This window comes from Dama dama, chromosome 1 (genome assembly GCF_033118175.1).
Source record: "Dama dama isolate Ldn47 chromosome 1, ASM3311817v1, whole genome shotgun sequence".
Classification (NCBI taxonomy): Eukaryota; Metazoa; Chordata; class Mammalia; order Artiodactyla; family Cervidae; genus Dama; species Dama dama.
In genome coordinates this window covers 21,350,545-21,369,175 of record NC_083681.1, presented here as the reverse complement: position 1 = coordinate 21,369,175, position 18,631 = coordinate 21,350,545, and the positions used below count along the sequence as shown (strand labels likewise).

The 18,631-nt window shown below is 38.5% G+C and overlaps 1 protein-coding gene across 3 annotated transcripts in view; it reads right to left on the bottom strand.

Moving 5' to 3' along the window:
* Positions 1-462: 462 nt before the first annotated feature.
* Positions 463-18,631, bottom strand: part of ZC3H12C (zinc finger CCCH-type containing 12C) — a 72,795-nt gene continuing 54,626 nt past the window's right edge. For all 3 annotated transcript variants that reach the window (XM_061144383.1, XM_061144366.1, XM_061144374.1), the window contains exons 3-6: positions 16,291-16,430; positions 10,649-10,883; positions 8,541-8,647; positions 463-7,721 (exon numbers count right to left, since the gene is read on the bottom strand). In XM_061144383.1, the coding sequence (XP_061000366.1) occupies positions 6,322-7,721; positions 8,541-8,647; positions 10,649-10,883; positions 16,291-16,430 (1,882 nt within the window). In that variant the 3' untranslated portion in view covers positions 463-6,321. The remainder of the gene's footprint in view (positions 7,722-8,540; positions 8,648-10,648; positions 10,884-16,290; positions 16,431-18,631) is intronic.

Below are 18,631 nucleotides of genomic sequence, written 5' to 3'. Positions count from 1 at the left end.
AACATGAGATCATTTCAGAACTGTGACCTTATCTGAAATGAAAAATCCTAGGTGGTCACAAAAGAAGTGAAGTGAACCTATTGGGGGCAACATTAGTAAGATACTAAACTTGATTCACGCAAGGAAAGATGCAGAAAGACCTTTACAACAAAGATTCACAAGAGGTGATAAAGAAGCCTCAAGGCAAAGCCACAAGCAGCCTAAGTTAATCAATGATGGAACATTATTAGAACCATAAGGTAGGACTAGTTGTCTTTGGCATTTAATTCTGATTGTCGTATGAATTAATTACAGCTCTAACACACGCTGATACTGAATGTGTGCTGATGCTACAGAGGACGTGTCTGCACTACCCACTGAAGGCAGGCAGGCCGGCCATGGGGCGAGGGGAGGATGCTTTTACTTAGAGGGCTTCTGTGCTGCTGCATGTCCGTTTCTTCATGAAACAAAAACAAACCACCATAAGAAAAGTGAATTTTTTAATACATTTTTTTTCTCAGTGGCAGAATCACATAGCTGTTTTGATATGGATTTCTGGTAGGTCTAAAATACTGCTTTTTTTGGAGCTGTAAAAATCCCATTACACAAACACATAGAACAGACATAGAATAAACAGAATCACATGAATTCATCAGACTGTTATTCTAAACATATTCTTTGCCTTGTTTTCTTATAAGTTTGAAGGATCAAATTGGAATTTCTACTCTCAGCAAACGACTCTGATTTGGGAGGAGAAAACCTAGAAGGAAAAGATAAAAGTCTGTAACTAGGTTCACTGGCAATGCCATGTCCACATGTTTGTGGAAGTGTGCATGTTGATAGGTATTCTGTATTAGATGAGATGTTTCTAATTTCCCCAAACTGAAGAAAATCTTCATATTTAAAATGTATTCTTTATAAAAACAAACCATTGTTGTTCAATGTTATCTTCCCTTGAGGCACAAGCTGCTTCAAGAATGGGGTCAAATGTTTTAAATGAACAATTTGTTATTCATCTGAAATATCTAGACAGAAAATTGGCAAATTCGATATATGGGTTAAAAAATGAAATTTTACACTATCTATAAAACTGAATTGAAACATGCACAAAATTTCTTTTTTTTTACTGCCAAATTTGTCAAGTGGTCAAAACCTTAAACTGTTTTTCAATCTGAAAGGCTAAGAGCTTTAGGGAAAAAGCCACTCCCAACATAACAAAGTATTATTGTTACAGAAGCAAAAAGCAGGTTAACAGAGGGCATTAAAGAAAAAGAAGAAAAAAAAAACATTTAAAACAGTAAACACTCGTTAAAACTAGAGTTATATTCCAATCTTAAAAGAAAATATAGCAACTTAAGTGGATGACAACATTCAAAACTACTGTTCCGACAGATGTGCGTTTATGATGTTAACATCATTTACAAAGCACTGTGAATGAACACGCTCAGTGGTATACTCCAATGAATTTAAAACCATACATGATCCTGTTAAGAGTATCATTCACTGAGAATAGTCCTAAGGTGTCTTAAATCTATACTAAAGGTTTGGATAGAGAAAGCAGGTATACATTTTGTTTCTTATAGAGAGTCACAATACCACACGTGCACTCACAATTATACTAGTCACAATTTTTAATTTTACAGAATAAAGTTTACAGCATGTAAACTTACAACATATTGATCTTCTTTAAAACCATTTTTAAAGAAGGGCTGATCTGTCATTTTTTAGAAATAAAAAACCTGCAAAAAATTGTAACTGATAAATGCAGTCTTTAAAATATTTTATGGCTAATTATATGCTAATTTTCAAAATACAACAGAATTTTTGGTCCATGAGGCCCTTAAAAAACCAAAAGGTAGGTAAGGATTCCCATTTATCAGTACAAAGTTCATGAAAAAATTCCAATACTTATTAAAACATCTTTCTACAGAATGCTTTTTTTGGATGGTTAAACACAAGAAATTAACTCTACTAAATAATGGGTGTGACCAGGCAGAAAAATAAGTGAATTAAGATGCTTTTAATATGTGACTATCTGAGAAATCTTTTTAAGGTCCTCAATAGTGGATTTTGTTTGAATGCCAACTGAAATGTAAGTATGATTTCTTAATGTGTGTCAGGATTTGCTGCTTAATATGCCTTTTTTTCTCCCTTTAGGGTAGAAATCAGCAAACTACGGCCCCTGGGCCAAATCGGGCCTGTAGCCCCTTTCTGTGAGTTTTACTGACATACAGCCAGACCCATTCAGGTATGTATTTTCTGTGGCTGCTTTCACTTTAAGGGATGAGGGGCGTGGTTTACAGAGACCATATGATTCTCAAAGCCTGGATGATTTACTCTCCTATCCTTTACAGAAGAGGTTTGTCAACCCTTACCCTACAGGGTTTCCCATGCCAATATAAAATAATGCAATTATTTCTCTACTATTACTGACACTGCTTTCTCGGTGTGTAACAAGAAAACTCAACACACTAGCTGAATTCTGTGTTTAACATATTTGGGACACAGCTGATCTCTCCAGCCATAATCTGTTCGATTTTAGGTCACTCAGAAATTCTCCAGGAGCTGGGTGATAATAAAATGGATGAGCCACATCTAAAAGAATGGCCAGGAAACTGTACATCCTATTTATCTTGAATAAGGAAGCTGAGTAGCAAGAAGAATAATGAAAAGCAAATATCTCTTAGGGTAATTGCCATTAAGTCAGGGGAAAAACAGCTCGAGAGTTTTCAAAACACACACAGACATATGAGAGTCATCCATCCTCCCATCTATTACAACAACTACAACATAAAGTATATTTGTTTCATAAATATATTACTGTCTATATACATATAGATACATCCATAAAAGACATGTTAAATAATTATCTGTATAAGCAATACTACTTTAAGTTTTTTTGTGTGTTTTAAAATTACACATTCTATTAAAATTATTAAAATAATTCTTTAAAAATATCAGGAATAAAGCCAGTAAAGAGTTGCTTTCCATTCAAGTGGTTCCACATCTTATCATTGGTCATCCAGACTCCAGACTTGGTCGTCCATAACTCAAAGAAACAGTTCAATTAAGGAAAAGTTAGCCATCAAAAGCGTAACATTCTTCCATTTTTAATACTTCTTAACAAATGTGTATGCATGTATGTATATATATAAAACACTCTTTTTAGTTATATTACATATTCTCATAAATGAATTTTCATAAAAACACAAAGTTCAAGTTTCTACCAGTATCAAATATTTTATACTGGTGTGCATTTCTTTCAAATGTTTAGGTCAATGACACTCTATCAGGATACAGGGATCATATAAAGGAGGCTGAAAACTTGGGTATTGCATGCAAGAAAGGAGGAAATACTAAGGGCCAGAATTTGGCCAGTTGAATACAACTCCCTCTGTACTAAGACACAGAGATGACAAACCGGCTAGTTACTGTGTAAAGTCCAGTCAACTGTCAGTTACTCAGGGCAGAATATTCCGGTCTGAATCCCCCCTCTTCTGTCAGCTGACCACCACTGGCAGTTTCACGACTTACTAACACACCTCTCTCCGGTTATTTGTTAGTCAGTCTGAAGATATGATTAAAGTGAAAGTTTTGGCTAAAATGAAGTTCTGAGATGAGCTCTGAATTTAATTTAATGATGGATCCTTTTACTTATTGCTTTAGATAATTAAGAAATTGCTGTATCTAAAGTCAGCCAAATTGCTGTATCTCATTCTTAAGCTTGGAAAGCAACGTCAGTGCTTCCAAAAAAGGGAGAGGAGTACAGATTGCCTCTTGACATAAGAAAACTGCTCCTTCTTGGCTTGCAGTCAATTACACTGAAGGATTTCAGGGTGGCTGCTCAGAGCTATTCACGTCAGGACAGGCAGCGGCAAGCTCCACTGTTTTGCCATAGTCTAAAATCCAGGATGCAGTGACAGATGGTTAGCTACAGACATCAGGAGGTCAAATGAAAGGGTGTGCTATACATTTCGCCTAAGAGTTCATTTAAAGAAAAGTAATAAAGTTTGGCAAAACCTTCAAACAATTCAAATGCAAAAAATTAAGAAAATGGAAGCAAAACCTACATGTACAATTTAAAAATGATTTCGTACTTAAAAAAAAAAAAAGCAAGCTTAGAAGAAGACTGAAATGAAAGGTACTCCACGTTTGTAACCCTACTTTTGGCACTGGGTTAGCGTCTACATTAAACTTGTTTACAGAGAGTGACCGAGAAAATCAGGAGAACGATTTCACAAGTGAGCAGGTCGCTCAGAGGACGCTGCAAGCAGGTGTGTGCGGCAGCGCCCGTATCCTCTGCGGGCGCAGCGAGGGGCACTTCACCTCGCAGGCGGCAGCAGCGACTGTGAACCCCACTTTCCTGAATTAGGTTTGCTGAACACGGTTCAGATTATTGGATATGTCAATATGCACAATGCCTTTTAGAAGCATTTACTGTAACCCAAATCCTACTTCATGTGACACACGGTGTCACACGAGTAGTGAAAATGTTGTACTAGTCAAAGGTGCTTGGACGTTATTTTCAGGCAGCATTTTACCTTTATTTTAAGTTCACGCTAGATAAGTTTTAGGAGAAAGAAAATGCCAATAAATTCATTTAATATATTTTAATATATAAAACTATAAGACAGACACTTTTATTTACCTAAATTGTTACTTTTATCTTCTACCCTATTCTAGACTTCGATTTTACTTTAAAAATTTGTATTTAAATAAGGGATAAAATGTTGCCCAAAAGTCTAATCAGAGTTACACATCTGTGTTTTAACTAGATCTACAAATCAAAATAGTTCTTATAGTTAAAAAGATACAATTTGTATCAACAGTAAAAGGTACTTTCTGGTTTTTCAGGGCTTTACTTCAAACTGTAGCAGGTAGAATAATCAGGATAACCATGGCATCTAGGCAGACTCCAAAAACAGCTCAGAATGAGTCTGTTAAACTAAGCAAAATTCAAAAACTGGAGGCAGCAGTGAAGTCCTCGTCAGTCACACAACTGTCTGCCATGGATTGCAACATCTCTCTTCTAACCAACAACAGAAACGAATCCACTCAGCAAAACCCATGACTTTGAAACCAGAAATATCCCTTACTAATACGAGAACAGACTTCAGTCTGTATCTAAAACTACACTATTTGTGGCAAGAGTCTGGCCTTAATAATATGACAGGCCCCCCCAAAAAATTACCTTCAGGAAAATGGAAAATATACAGTATCTTACAAAAATTTTAAGTTACCATTTACAACTCCTCCATCACCATTTCTATAGTGCAGTATCAACAAATGTTGCATATCCTCAACACATAAAACCACCTCAGGCCAGGACAGCTAAAGAGTATATTAAATATAAAAGTTGCATTGAGAATAATTAGATTCATTAAAAACAGGCAAGTACTGCAAAAGGGTTATTTTATCCAGTATTGTTGTGCCCCCAAACAAAAAGACAAACAAACACATTAAAAAATACAGGTTAATGGAAGTCTAGGAATTCAATTCCATTTCTACTGTCTAGAAGCACATCATAGCTGGATAACAAAGCTCTATATGCTGTAACAGTTAACGGCTTTTGCCTTTTTTATTAAAAAAAATGGAAACGATTTTTTCCATTGATTGCATCTGCTTTCCTTTAAGTCAACCATATTAAATTAACTAATTACGTAACACAAAAAATCCAAACGAAAATAAAACAATGAAAAGTGCCATATTGTAAATCATTCTAATATATACTGTTACCCATTTCAACATAAACTGGTAACTTATATTTTGTTTAAAATATAAAGTCAGTGCTGTAGTATATCTTTGTTTCTATAAATAATGATTATAGCACAAAGAAGCCCACTTTCCCCAAATAAAAATAACTTAAAAAGCTGTAAAAGATTCCAATTAAGCTTGGCTTGAAAAAATAGTTTGCTAGGTCTAGTCAAATGTTCAACATTCTGAAGGTATTGTAATTGCTTGCAATTGATAGACAAACACCAAGTTAATAAAACATGAAACAAGGATAAAAAGTGCTGCATATAAACCCCTGATGCACCAAAGATTAATATCAAAGATCACAGATACATCTAATAAATCAAACTGGAAAAATTTCCAGCCAAGGATATATAGCTTTAAAAAGGAAATGTTTAAAAAAAAATGTTTGAATGTAAAGCAATCCCGTGATACTATCCACTATGTGGGGCTATACATACAGATTCCATGATACAGTATTTCACATAAATGGATACTATATAACCTCCTTGCTGAGAAGGAGATCACATGTGCTATTGTAGCAAACCTCCCTCAGCGTTTAAGCTGAACAAAAAAAAACTACTAAACACCACAAAGATGCATCATCTTTCAATAGCCCAGCTGTGATTTCTCCACTAGAATCGCTGCAGCCAGCTGCTGGGCGTCTGTCATGTGAGGGTTCCTCTTCATGACAAGTCTCACCAGGTCGGGCGGGAAGATGTTGCACAGGTTGACGAAGATCTTTTCTCGGCTGTCCTGGTACCTGGGGGGGTCCGGCGGCGGCGCGCCGCAGTACGGGACGCGCCACGTGGGCTCGGGCTGCTCGGGGAGGCTCTGGAAGGTGAACTGCTCGTAGCACGGCTGCGTGGGGTTATCGGGCAGGGAGTAGGTCTGCCGGTAGCCGTACGCGTCCAGCCCGTAGCTCTGCCGGTCCCAGCCGCCCAGCCCTTCCTGGCGGGCGTGGGGCTTCCGCGGCCTGGACGGAGAGCCGTCGTAGAGCCGCGAGTCGGAGATGCTGTCTATCCTCGTGGCCACCAGGGAGCGCCCGAGGTGCGGCGCCTTGGCGTGCGCCGAGCCGGGCGGGGACGGGTAGTCGCCGGGACAGCTGGACCGCGCGCCCACGGCCGGGTGCGGCAGGCGCACGGCCAGGTGCGGGAGCGGAGGCTTGTGATGGTACTTTGGTTCTTCGTGACTGTAACTCTGCACTCTGGTTAAGGGGTCGTGGAAACTCTGCAGGAAGGGCTGGGAGTTAAGGCGGCCGTGAGGGTGCATGTGCGGACACTTGAGGTTCTCTTCCAGCTGCGGGTCGGGGGAGCTGACGTAGGGGCGGTCGTTGTACCCCACGTACGAGTCACTGCTCCCGCAGCTCAGGCTCCCTTCGCTGCTGCAGTCAGAGGCGACAGAGCTGATCCTGTAATCCGTGTCTAAGGAGAAACGCCTTTCAGGGCTCCGTGGGCCTGAGATGCTCAGATTTGAATATGCATTCAACATGGAGTAATATCCAATGTCGACGGGCGAGTCACATTTTGGATACTGTTCATAAGGCATTGGCGTTCCATGATTTTTGGTTGCCATCATCATCGGAGGATATTGCCCCTGTGGTCTTTGATCCTGAGGTGGGAAGTGAACTCCAGATGGAAGGCCATTGCTTAAAGATGTAGTGCTTTGGGGTTTGGCGGTAGAAGTAGCCGGTATACTAACTAACGAAGGTACAGACCTGGTTTCCAGTTTGTTTTTGGTGGGAAGCTTTTCCTCTAGGTCCTGGTAGACTTGAGTCCTTATGCTTGGGTCTGATTGCCTCTTTGGAGCGCCTCGCTTGACGTCAGAAGTGCTGTCGGCCTTAGTGCTGCAGGGGACGCTGTTGCTTTTCACCAGTCCTCCTTCGTTCGCAGTTTTGACTGCTGTGTTTCTGGACATGGCACGCAGCTCGTCAGCCACTGACCGCTGAGGCTGACTGCCCCTTTCCGGATGGTAATATTTGCACTTGTGTCCATACGTACACTTCTTTCCTATGAAGAGTAAAATCAGTTAGGCAAAGGAGCATTCCGCCAGATCCTAAACACTCCGTGTGGCACTTTTAACTTAAGAAAGAAGCAAGCACAGGAAAGGGAGCTGTGCTCAGGGCCACTCTGCTCCCTGCTGCTGAGAATTGCCACCTTTCAGTCTTCCCACGCCAGTGCTAGCAAGAGGAATAAGAAAGTCAGCTGACTGAGTAATAATTCCCTCCATGTCCTCAAGTCCTACCTGCCTCTTCTCTTCCAATACAACTCTGCAGTCAGGTAGGACATTCTGTTTTGCAGAGCAAAATGTGCTGCTGTGATGTGATAAAGCCACTCTAATCTCATGTGCAGCTAGATGGAAGAACTTCAAGTCTTTATCTACCTGAAAACTAACTTCACGTAGAATTATCTGAGTTTTTAGAACAGTGCTTTAATTCAGGGAAAATGCATATACACTGAACCCAACTAGGTAAAAAGAATTATTTTTTAAAAATTTAATTACATTCAAAAGAACCACATACTACATGCCATCCAAAATTTTAAATGTTTATTTTTAATAACAAACATTTAATGTTGTGCTCTAAAGTGAAAAAACTGAAAGTGTAGTCACTCAGTGTGTCCGACTCTTTGTGACCCCATAGACTGTAACCCACTAGGCTCCCCTGTCCGTGGCATTTTCCAGGCAAGAATACTGGAGTGGGTGGCCATTCCCTTCTCTGGGAGATCTTCCTGACCTGGGGATTGAACCTGGATCTCCTGCATTGCAGGCAGATTCTTTACCATTTGAGCTACTTAAAGGCATTTATTAGATACTGTAAAGAAAGTTACCATACGGACAAGGCTGCTTTTTGTGTTCAGGAACAATAGGTTTCTTCCTTAGAAAATTATCCAGGCTTGGGCCATGTCTGCCAAGAGGGTCATCCGGGGGCATGAACCTGTCATGGACATAATACAAAATTAAATCTAAGTAGAAGGTTGACAATTTAGTTCTAAAGACAGAGTGTAAAGAATATTCACCCTAAGTTATTTATTTTGAAATTTTAATCCAAGTATTTTGATTCCACATTTATAGGATAAAAAAAAAATCAGTACAAAAAGTTTTCTTAAAGAAAACAAAATTAAAATGTTTCAAGCTGAACTTGTATTTGTTTTAATTCAAACAAGTTTTGGGCCTAGCATGTTCTAATTAATTCTTCCTTTTCTCATGAAATTTTGTAAGGACTTAAGAAAACGATCACAATGGGATTTTAGGACAGGCTTTAAGAACATTAATCTTGCGAAGCAATATGAAGCAGGTGGGAGCCAGGAGAAGCAGCTGAAGGGCAGAAGGGAGAGGTGGAAGAGAGAATCAGGAAGACTGAAACGACCCAGACCCCTAGCATGCGTCAGATGCCCTGCACACATCGCTGCATCTCATCCCAGCAATAATCCCTTGAAGAATTAGTTCCATTTCACAGGTGAGTACACTTTTCTAACTTAGGCTCAGATGAATTAAGTATTTTTATCTTAGTTAACATGGCATAACCAAGATTCAATTTGTCCAACTCCACATTCATTCTCTTCCCACTATAACAAGTTTACTTAGCTGAGATAGAAAAGATCTTAAGGAAATAAACTTATTATTTTAGATCGACTGTCCAATGGAAGCAAGAATTCATGGCATGAATACTGTCAAGAGGTTATGGCTGAGCAGTTCTATTACTTGTTATGTTACTGAACATGAAATAAACCACATGTTTACCTGCAAAATGTGAATAATGTGTCAACTCCTAAGGGAGTGTTAACATGCCTGAGTAATACTATTGAGCAACTATGATGTTTACTATTATTATACATACAATATGGTAATATTAAAAGATTAAAAATGGAAGACAAACTCACTCAATCCTACAGTCTTAATACAATTATTTTCCATTATGTGTTGCATTTTAGTTATTTTTCTCTATGCACATAGCACTTTACAAGCACAAATGCAATTTTATACTTTGCTTTTTAATAAATATTTGTCCATGTTTCTGAATAGCTGAATAATATTCCACTAGGAGATGTACCACAATGTTACTGATTTCTGTATTGTACCTTTAGTGGTCTTTGAATTCTTGCAATTATGAATATACTGAAGTGAACATTTTTGATCTTCTTTTTTCCCTTATTATATATTCCAAAAAATGAGACCATTGTTTTGAAAGGGTATTTTTAAGACTTCTGCTAAACCATACCCAAACTTATCAGTTGCATTATGCCTTTAATAGCATAGTGAAGTGAAGTGAAGTCGCTCAGTCGTGTCCAACTCTTTGCAACCCTATGGACTGTAGCCTACCAGGCTCCTCAGTCCATGGGATTTTCCAGGCAAGAGTACTGGAATGGGTTGCCATTTCCTTCTCCAGTGATAATAGCATAAGGCATATACAAAAATATATTTTTAAATTTTGTGAATTAAATGGGTGAAAAATATACTCTTTGTAGATTTAATTTTCATTTTTGATTATCAACTGGTGAGCTTTTCCCACATGTTGGTAAATCCAGTTGACCTGACATCTTTGTGCATGTCACGTGTCCATTATCAATTTAATCATGAATAAATCATGAATCATTGCTACAATATTTAAAAAAAATAATATATTTTAAAAAGCTCTCGATACTCTAAACTAGATTTTGAAAGGCAGTGTCCTGGTGGTCAGTGTGTTCCGCATTTGCATCCTCTGAAGGTGGCCAGCCTCCGCATGTCAGTCACCCAGGGCAGCCTGCATCTCACACAGGGCCTCCTGAGGCGGGACTCTGCGTTTCCTGACTCCCACGGAGGATGAGTGGGGACATCGGTGGTTGGAAGAAACTGTCTTAGGTCTGGTCAGTGGCGAAAAGATAAGCCTGTAGCCTGCTGCCAGGGATACTCAGATTTGCAGGGAAGCAGTGTTACTGTAAGTGGTTTTACTTACTTGTCATTGACAAATGAGTACATTAATAATCGCTCATCTATGAACTTTTTCCATTCTGGTTTCTCATTTGCCAAATCCCTGTAGTTATCATTGGACACAATTATACCATCCGACTCAAAGGCCAGTTTCACGATGAACCTGTCATCATAGCACACCACTCGCCTCCCCTGCACTCGCCGCGACGGTGTGAACACCAGGATTTTTTCCTTCTCTAATTTACGTAGGATTTCTTGATCTGCAAGAATAATCAGGGTAGGATTTTTAGTAATAAATACATACAAAACACATCTCACAACTTTCATACAAAGTCAGTTTTTATAACATGAACTGGATGCATGCACCCATTTAATTAGGGATTATGATTTACAGTTTGTAGATAGAGCAAATTTGTAGCTCCCAGTAACAGTTTTCCTTCAGGATTTTCAATTAAAAAAAGGTTTAAAAAAAGCCAAAACAAGTGAACCTGAAAAACATGGAAAGTTTAAAACTTAAAAAAAAAGCATAAAACTGAAACATGACTGAGCAAAGTCTGATTTTCATCACATAAAGCTTTTCTTTGATTTTGATGGCTGAAGCCACGAGCCGTACACAGTGAACTAGCTTCTCACACATCCCTGGCACGACATTGTCCTACAAAGCAGTTGTGGTGGGTCCACGTCTGAGCAACGGATTCTTTCCCCCGTGTTTATTTTGCAGTGCTGTTTTTCTAACTAGTGGATGAGATGGTGGCGGAGTGTGTGAAGTAAAGAGGTCAAGGTAGCAAAGGGAAGGGTCTTTAGATGCAGAAGTTTCAAAGAGCAAGGAGGCAGTGAAGTCACAAGTGCTGTTCTGGACGAGGCCGTTCTGTGTTCTGTGTCCCTTCCTGCTGAGATAGGTGCTCACAAAGGCCAGCCGTCTGGTGGGGCTGGACTGAGGAAGAAATCAGAAGCGATTATGTGGGGAAAACAGCCATTGATTAAGAATGGACAGGCAGGGAATGCTCATTTTGTCTTTGGTTGGCATACTCTTTCAGCACTTTCTAACGCCACTGACTTGTTAGTGCTCTGGGGTTTTATTGTTTGTTTTTGTTTTTTTAAAGGTAGCAGAGCTCATATTTTGATTAATGATAAAACTGTCTCCTCACCACGCCTTCTTCCTAATTTATCTCTTTCACTCCGGACTTCCCACCATTGTAAATTCTTGCACAAAGTGCTGGGTATTAGCTGACAGACGTCATAATATTTTTTTTTAAAGGCTCACTTCTCCTCAGTGCTTACTAGCTGGAGTTACTGATATCTGAGAAATTTCTCTTTTCAGTGGATAATCACCACAAGCCTATTCTATGGTATGTGCTATGCTGAGTGTCAATGACATCCAACATGAAGAACATTCTCTCCTCAAGGAGGCCTCATTTATTGGGTTGGACAGGCACATAGACTGGGCAAGCCGGGTTTGTAATTGCCACAAGGGAAGTATGAGCAGAGTGTAGGGGACGGAGAGTGACATGGGCCAGCTTGGCATGTAGATTTCATGATGTCCCAGGCAAGATGAGTTCAGGACCAGAACTCTGGTTTAGAAAAGCAGCAGAGAAGGAGAAGTCTGAGTGTTAAGAGTTCATAACTCATGGATGAATCTCGGGTTCTGCCACTCTCTATCTGGCAACTGTAGTCTTACGAAGCCTGCCTCTTTACGTTCTCAAATGCAGTTTATAGGCTGTGAAGAGTCAATGAGTTATCATGTGTAAAAGCACCCAGCACAGTGTTTAACAACTCTCAATAAGCACTGTGTCCTTCAACTAACAGATGCATGTAATTATTCATCTCTTTTGAAAATGACAGAAAACCAAAAAAAATTAAAAGCCCAGTTTCAGCCACAGGATTTTCCATATGATAGTTACCGTGTGTGCCCCCTACAAACACTGAGACACCCCTCGACATCTATCAGTGAACTCATCATCAGCAGTCGGCATAAGAATACTCAATAAACGACTGTGAAAGGAATATGGAAGCTACTTAAAGATGTGTATTCTGAGGCGTTCCAGTTTATTCACTGTCCAGTTTATGCACTGTTCATGCATAATCCATGGCCCTTTATCTGTGGGAGTGTTTACTCATGTAGGGTATGCCTGCATCCTGGAAGTGACCAGAGGAGTAAGACATAGCCTAACAGTCATCACCATCTTGCTTAATTTGAATTTCTTTACCAGCTAAGAAGGTTAAAAGGATACTAATTAGGAAGATAATTAGTGATAATTAATTATGTTAAATAGTCCTAACTTAAATAAATATGAATTCAGTCTAGCTGGTAAGTTAACTGAATCTCTAGTTCCTAGCACAGCACTTGATAACACACTCTTGTGCTCACTTGTTTAATATTTGTTCAGTCAGTGGAAGCCTAGCTAAAGAGTCAGAGTGAATCTGTATCTGAAAACTTCATGATATTTCTTGCTGTTGTTTCAGTCATTAAGTTGTGTCTGATTCTTTGTGACCACATGGACTGCAGCACGCCAGCCTTCCCTCTCCTTCACTTTCTCCCAGAGTTTGCTCAAAATCATGTCCATTGAGTCAGTGATGCCATTCAACTATCTCATCCTCTTGTCTCCCCCTTCTCCCTCTTCCCTCAATCTTTCCTAGCATCAGGGTCTTTTCCAATGAGTCAGCTCTTTGCAACAGGTGGCCAAAGTATTGGAGCTGCAGCATCAGTCATTCCAATGAATATTCAGGGTTGATTTCCATTAGGATTGACTAATTTGATCTCCTTGCTGTCTAAGGGACTCTCAATAGTCTTCTCTAGCACCACAATTTGAAAGCATCAATTCCTCAGCGCTCAGCCTTCTTTATGGTCCAACTCTCACATCTGTACATGACTACTGGAAAAACTATAGCTTTGACTATATGGACCTTTGTTGGCAAAGTGATGTCTCTGCTTTTTAATACACTGTCCAGGTTTGTCATAGCTTTTCTTCCAAGGAGCAAGCATCTCATAGTGTCATGGCTGCAGTTACCGTCTACAGTGACTTTGGGGCCCAAGAAAATAAAGTCTGTCGCTGTTTCCACTTTTTACCCATCTATTTGCCATGAAGTGATAGGACTGGATGCCATGATCTTCACTTTTTGAATGTTGAATTTTAAGCCAGCTTTTTCACTCTCTTCTTTCATCTTCATCAAGAGGCTCTTCAGTTCCTCTCTGCTTTCTGCCATTAGGGTGGTATCATGTGCATATTTGAAGTTGTCGATATTTCCCCTGGAAATCTTTATTTAAGCTTGTAAGTCATCCAGCTTGGCATAAATATTTCTTATCAAGTTTCCTTTTTTTGGTATAGTGAAAAAAGACTGGACTGTTCAACTTACCAGTTATTATCTTGTTGATGGTTTTAGTCAAGAGAATTGTTACCTGGAGGAGAAAACACCTAACAACCTCTGACAATAGTGGTGCACATTTTACAAAGTAAACTGCATACTGATGAGTTCCAGAGACCTGATGTGCTAGTATCTTAAAGATTAAACTCAGTCACATTTCACTCTGAGTATTACCATTTTCTCTTCTTTTGGATCTCATATTCCTTTCACACTCAAGAAGCTTTCATTTACATGTTTAAATATTGCTTTTTCTTTTTCAGTTTATCTCCCCCCTGATTATTAATGCATTATAGTTTCCTGTCAAAAACTGGGAAAGAAAAAGTACTAAGAAGCAGGGAGAAAATAAGACTTCATAAGACATGACCCAGAGGTAATTACTGTTAATATTTTGGCATATTTCCTTCTAACCATTTTCCATGTATTTTTTTTCCTTCTATATGTGTGTGTATTATGTATGTACATATATGTGCACACACCCATAAAATAACAAAACCTGCCTTAAAGTAAAAGAGCATTTCCTGAGATTATTAAAAATTCTGCCTAAATATTCTAATACTACATATTTTATCATATAGATATATATTTATTTACTGAGCCATTTTTCTAATTAATGTATGGTTTATTTCCATTTTTTTCTATTGTAAGTAATATTGCACTGGATGTCTTTGTGGTCAAAAATTTTTCCCTATACCTTTGTTTATTTTCTGGGGCATTATTCCTAGAAGGGGGACTAGTAGATTAAAGTATTAACATTTTAAAACCAAACTTTTCCAGAAAGGTTGTAACATCTATGTTTCCATAGCAGTGTACAAGTAACTCCCTCCAGGCACTGAGTATTATCAAGTTTTTAATCTCTGCTAATTTGATGGGTTAAAAAAAAAGTCATTTAAATTTGCATTTCTTTATTTACTAATGAGGTTGAACATTTCCCCCCTATTATTTGGCATTTGCATTCTTCCAAATATACTGTTTTTATCAATGTGTAAGAGTTCTTTTTATGTTATGGATGTGGATTCTTTGTTTTATTTTTCTTGCTTATTTTCAAGAAAATTTCCTCAAATACAGATGTTTGATCCAATTAAACCTATCTTTCTCATCATAATTTCTTCTAAAACTTTTAAATTTAGGACGGTCTTACCCAGCCATTCAAAGACTATTTATAATCTCTGATGGAGATTTTTGACAATTAATTCTTCAACCATCTGTAATTTATTATTATATGGTATAAGATAAGGATCTAAATATGCATATTTTTTCCAAAGAGTTATCCATTGTCTTGGTACTGCTGACTGAATTATGCCCACCCTTCCCACTTTACAGTTTATATAGGCTAGGGTCTGATTCCATGACTCTGGGCTCCATCATAACTTGTCTATGGGTCCTTATTCTAATTTAATGATAATTTAATAATTATAGAGAAAAATAAAGTCTTAAAATAACCTTCTCTTGGAGTACATGGTGGGTGGTCACTCCATTGGTTTTTTATTTGAATAGTGTAGCTTCCTTTACACGGGTTCCTCAGTTTTGTTAATGTTAGGGGCAGAAAGGGGCAGGAAGGGTTGAATGCTGTTTGAGAACCACTGACCTGAGCAAAATGTTGAGCAACAATAATTAACAGTTACAGGGGACACCCCTGCCTGAAACTCATACATTTAAAAATTACAAGATAATGCAAAATACAGATATTTTATTGGGATTGAATCATTTCCTCTACTTGACACCAGACAGCATGACCCAAGGATCTTTTCTGATCTGTATTCACTGTTGTTATTCAGTCGCTAAGTTGTGTCTGACTCTTTGTGACCCCGTGGACTGCAGCATGCCCAGACTTCCCTGTCCTTCACTATCTCCTGGAGTTCAAACTCATGTCCATTGAGTCGGTGATGCCATCCAACCATCTCATCCTCTGTGGTCCCCTTCTCTTCCTGCCTTCAGTCTTTCCCAGCATCAGGGTCTTTGGTTATTGCCCAGTTTCATACCACAGATGAGAAACCTGGAGCCCAGAAGGGTCAATGTGCTGCTCCAAGCGCCATGGACAGTACCCGGCACAGCCGGAATTTGAATCTAGGCCTCCTGACTCCTAGCATGTCTCTAAAGGTCAGAATTTTTATAAAATTTTAATTAAAAAGTTGCAAAGTTAAAAAAAAAATGGTTTAAGTAGCAAGAATTACTCTTTAGTTAACATAACCAGAAAGTTTTTAAACTAGAAAATATGTCCCACCCAAGGGACTGAGTAAATCATGGCAGACACACGGATTATTCAGAGACGCTGGCTCAGGTGTGCTCGGAAGCTCACAGGCTCACCTGTAATAAGTGCATCGGGCCGGGACTGCTCTTTCCTCCAAGCAGGAACAAAGACGGTGACATCCTTGTGGCCTCTTTCCAAAAACCAATCCACTGCTAATTTTATTCCTCGGCAGGAAAAGACTTCTTTGTTTCCATGGCTGAAATATTATTTTAGAACACTTAAAATCACAACAAAACCTAAATTTGACTCCATTAATTCAAATTTGTAAACAGACATGATGACATAATTAAAATAGTTGTAAGAAGTTCAAGTTTAAGATGGAGTTTTATGGCTGAGAGAAACAATGAAATAACTAAGGAATGGAAAATTGTAAGGAACAAAAAGGAAATTAGGATTATTGTGTGGAGAATAAAGAAAAGTGAGTTTTCAAATGAGAAGTTGTAAACTAGTTAGAAAGAGAAAGCTGTTTTTGATAGGAGAGGGAAAATCGGGCCTGAGCACAGTGAGAATAATTTCAGTCAAATGTAAAAAGGAAATCACACAGAAAACAAAGCTGTAAAAACAGTGAAAACAGAATACTTAAGAGTTTCTAAAAACTTTTCTTTCTCAAGAGTTCTTATGCATATATTTCAATCCAATGATTAAGCAATGCACAAAATTTATTAGGTGACTAACATAAAACACATTCACACATGCACTCAAATGAAAAATTCAATGCTTAAGGTCATATAAGAAGCACTTTCCATGTCCTTCAGTGAAAAGACACCTGGTTTCTGTTTAACAATATTGTGTTGGACAAGGATTAATGACAAAAGGGCATTCAAAATGGATTAGCAGTTTTAGTGTCTAAAAGAAAATGTCCAACTAACAGTGTGGTCATTCAATAAATATTTATCTTAGCACTGGGCTCTGCTTGTGTACTTTAACCTAATAATTCAAAGTAACACTATTGTAGTGTTTTAAAAGAAACAGTCTCTCACTTTCACTGAAATAATTACATTCTTATTATAGGTTGAGCCCTGAAGGCTCCATTCTTATCTATGGGACAGAAATTCTTTAATTCTTGGGCTAAGGAGGGCTGAATGGAATAAGGTAAGTAAATGCTCTGTTAACCTTTAACACAAATCAAACATTCGGTGTATTAATATATTGTTCTGGAGGTTCTCTGGGAAGCACTAAAACTGTCTAAATATGGTTAACCATATTTGAAGAACAAAACAGAAATAGGCTAACTTGCTTTGTAAGGGCCGGAGGCTATAATGCAAACCACAGGAACTGTTTGTGTTCCACAGACCTGTCCTAATAGTGGTTTGGGACAAGATTAGAGGTGAAATCAGATGCACTGAAAGTTTCAGAGGAGGGGATAAAGGAAGGGGGAGTTTGAAGTACATTTGCTAGGAAAGAAGGGCTACCTGATGGCTTCGACAATGCCCCAGCAAATGGTACAGAGTGATGTTAGGTTTCCTAGAAAATACTGAAATTTAAGCAGTCTTCTGAAAACTATAAAAAATGATGGCATTTTCTTGTGAGGATATATATACTAATTATTCCTCAATACAAAACTCAACTTGCTGAGAGCCAAGTATGTATTTCCTTTGCATTACTGCTTTGAGATTTGAGTGCATGGTGCTTTGCCAGGCACTGTGACACTTGGTGTCCTGAGGCTTGAGCGTTTCACTGCTTCTGGCGCTAAAGAGAGGACCATAAGTATTTTGTGTCAGGTCAATTCGTTTGGTTAAGGCAACCGTCACTTGTACTATAGAAAGATTCCATCTTGTAAGTAAAGAACTTTCATAAAATGTGTATAAATAGCAAACCACTTACAAACATGGAACATAGATTTTATAGATACTAACCCAGGTATTATACCACATGCAACACTCAGAACAAAGATTGTTCCCATTATCCGCTCCATCCCCTCTACCCACAGCCCTGCCTCCCATCCTACAGACCCTCATGGGGGAACCAAGCAAGAGGATGAATTCTACTGCCACACTCTGAATGGCAGTAGGACTGATCAACTGCTGCTGGACCCACATTTATCTCTGATTTGGTTATTTGAGAATAAATAGCTCCCTAACATTAGTTTAAGAAGAAACTAGTTGCAGCTAAACACATCCTTAACTGCTATGTTATTCATACCATAAACCAACAGAAAACTGGCAAAACTCTATTAATATCAGGAAAAATATATTTTAAGGCAAAACATTACTAGGAATAAAAAAGTTATTACATAAGAGTAAAAAGGGAGCAATTCACAAGGAAGCTATGATAATTGTGAACTCAATCTCCATACAAGTAATGACAAAGATCATGGGATGATGTGAAGAAATGAACAAATTCACAGTCATACTATGAGACAAGTAAAGCAGAATACATTTAGTAAGAATCCAGACA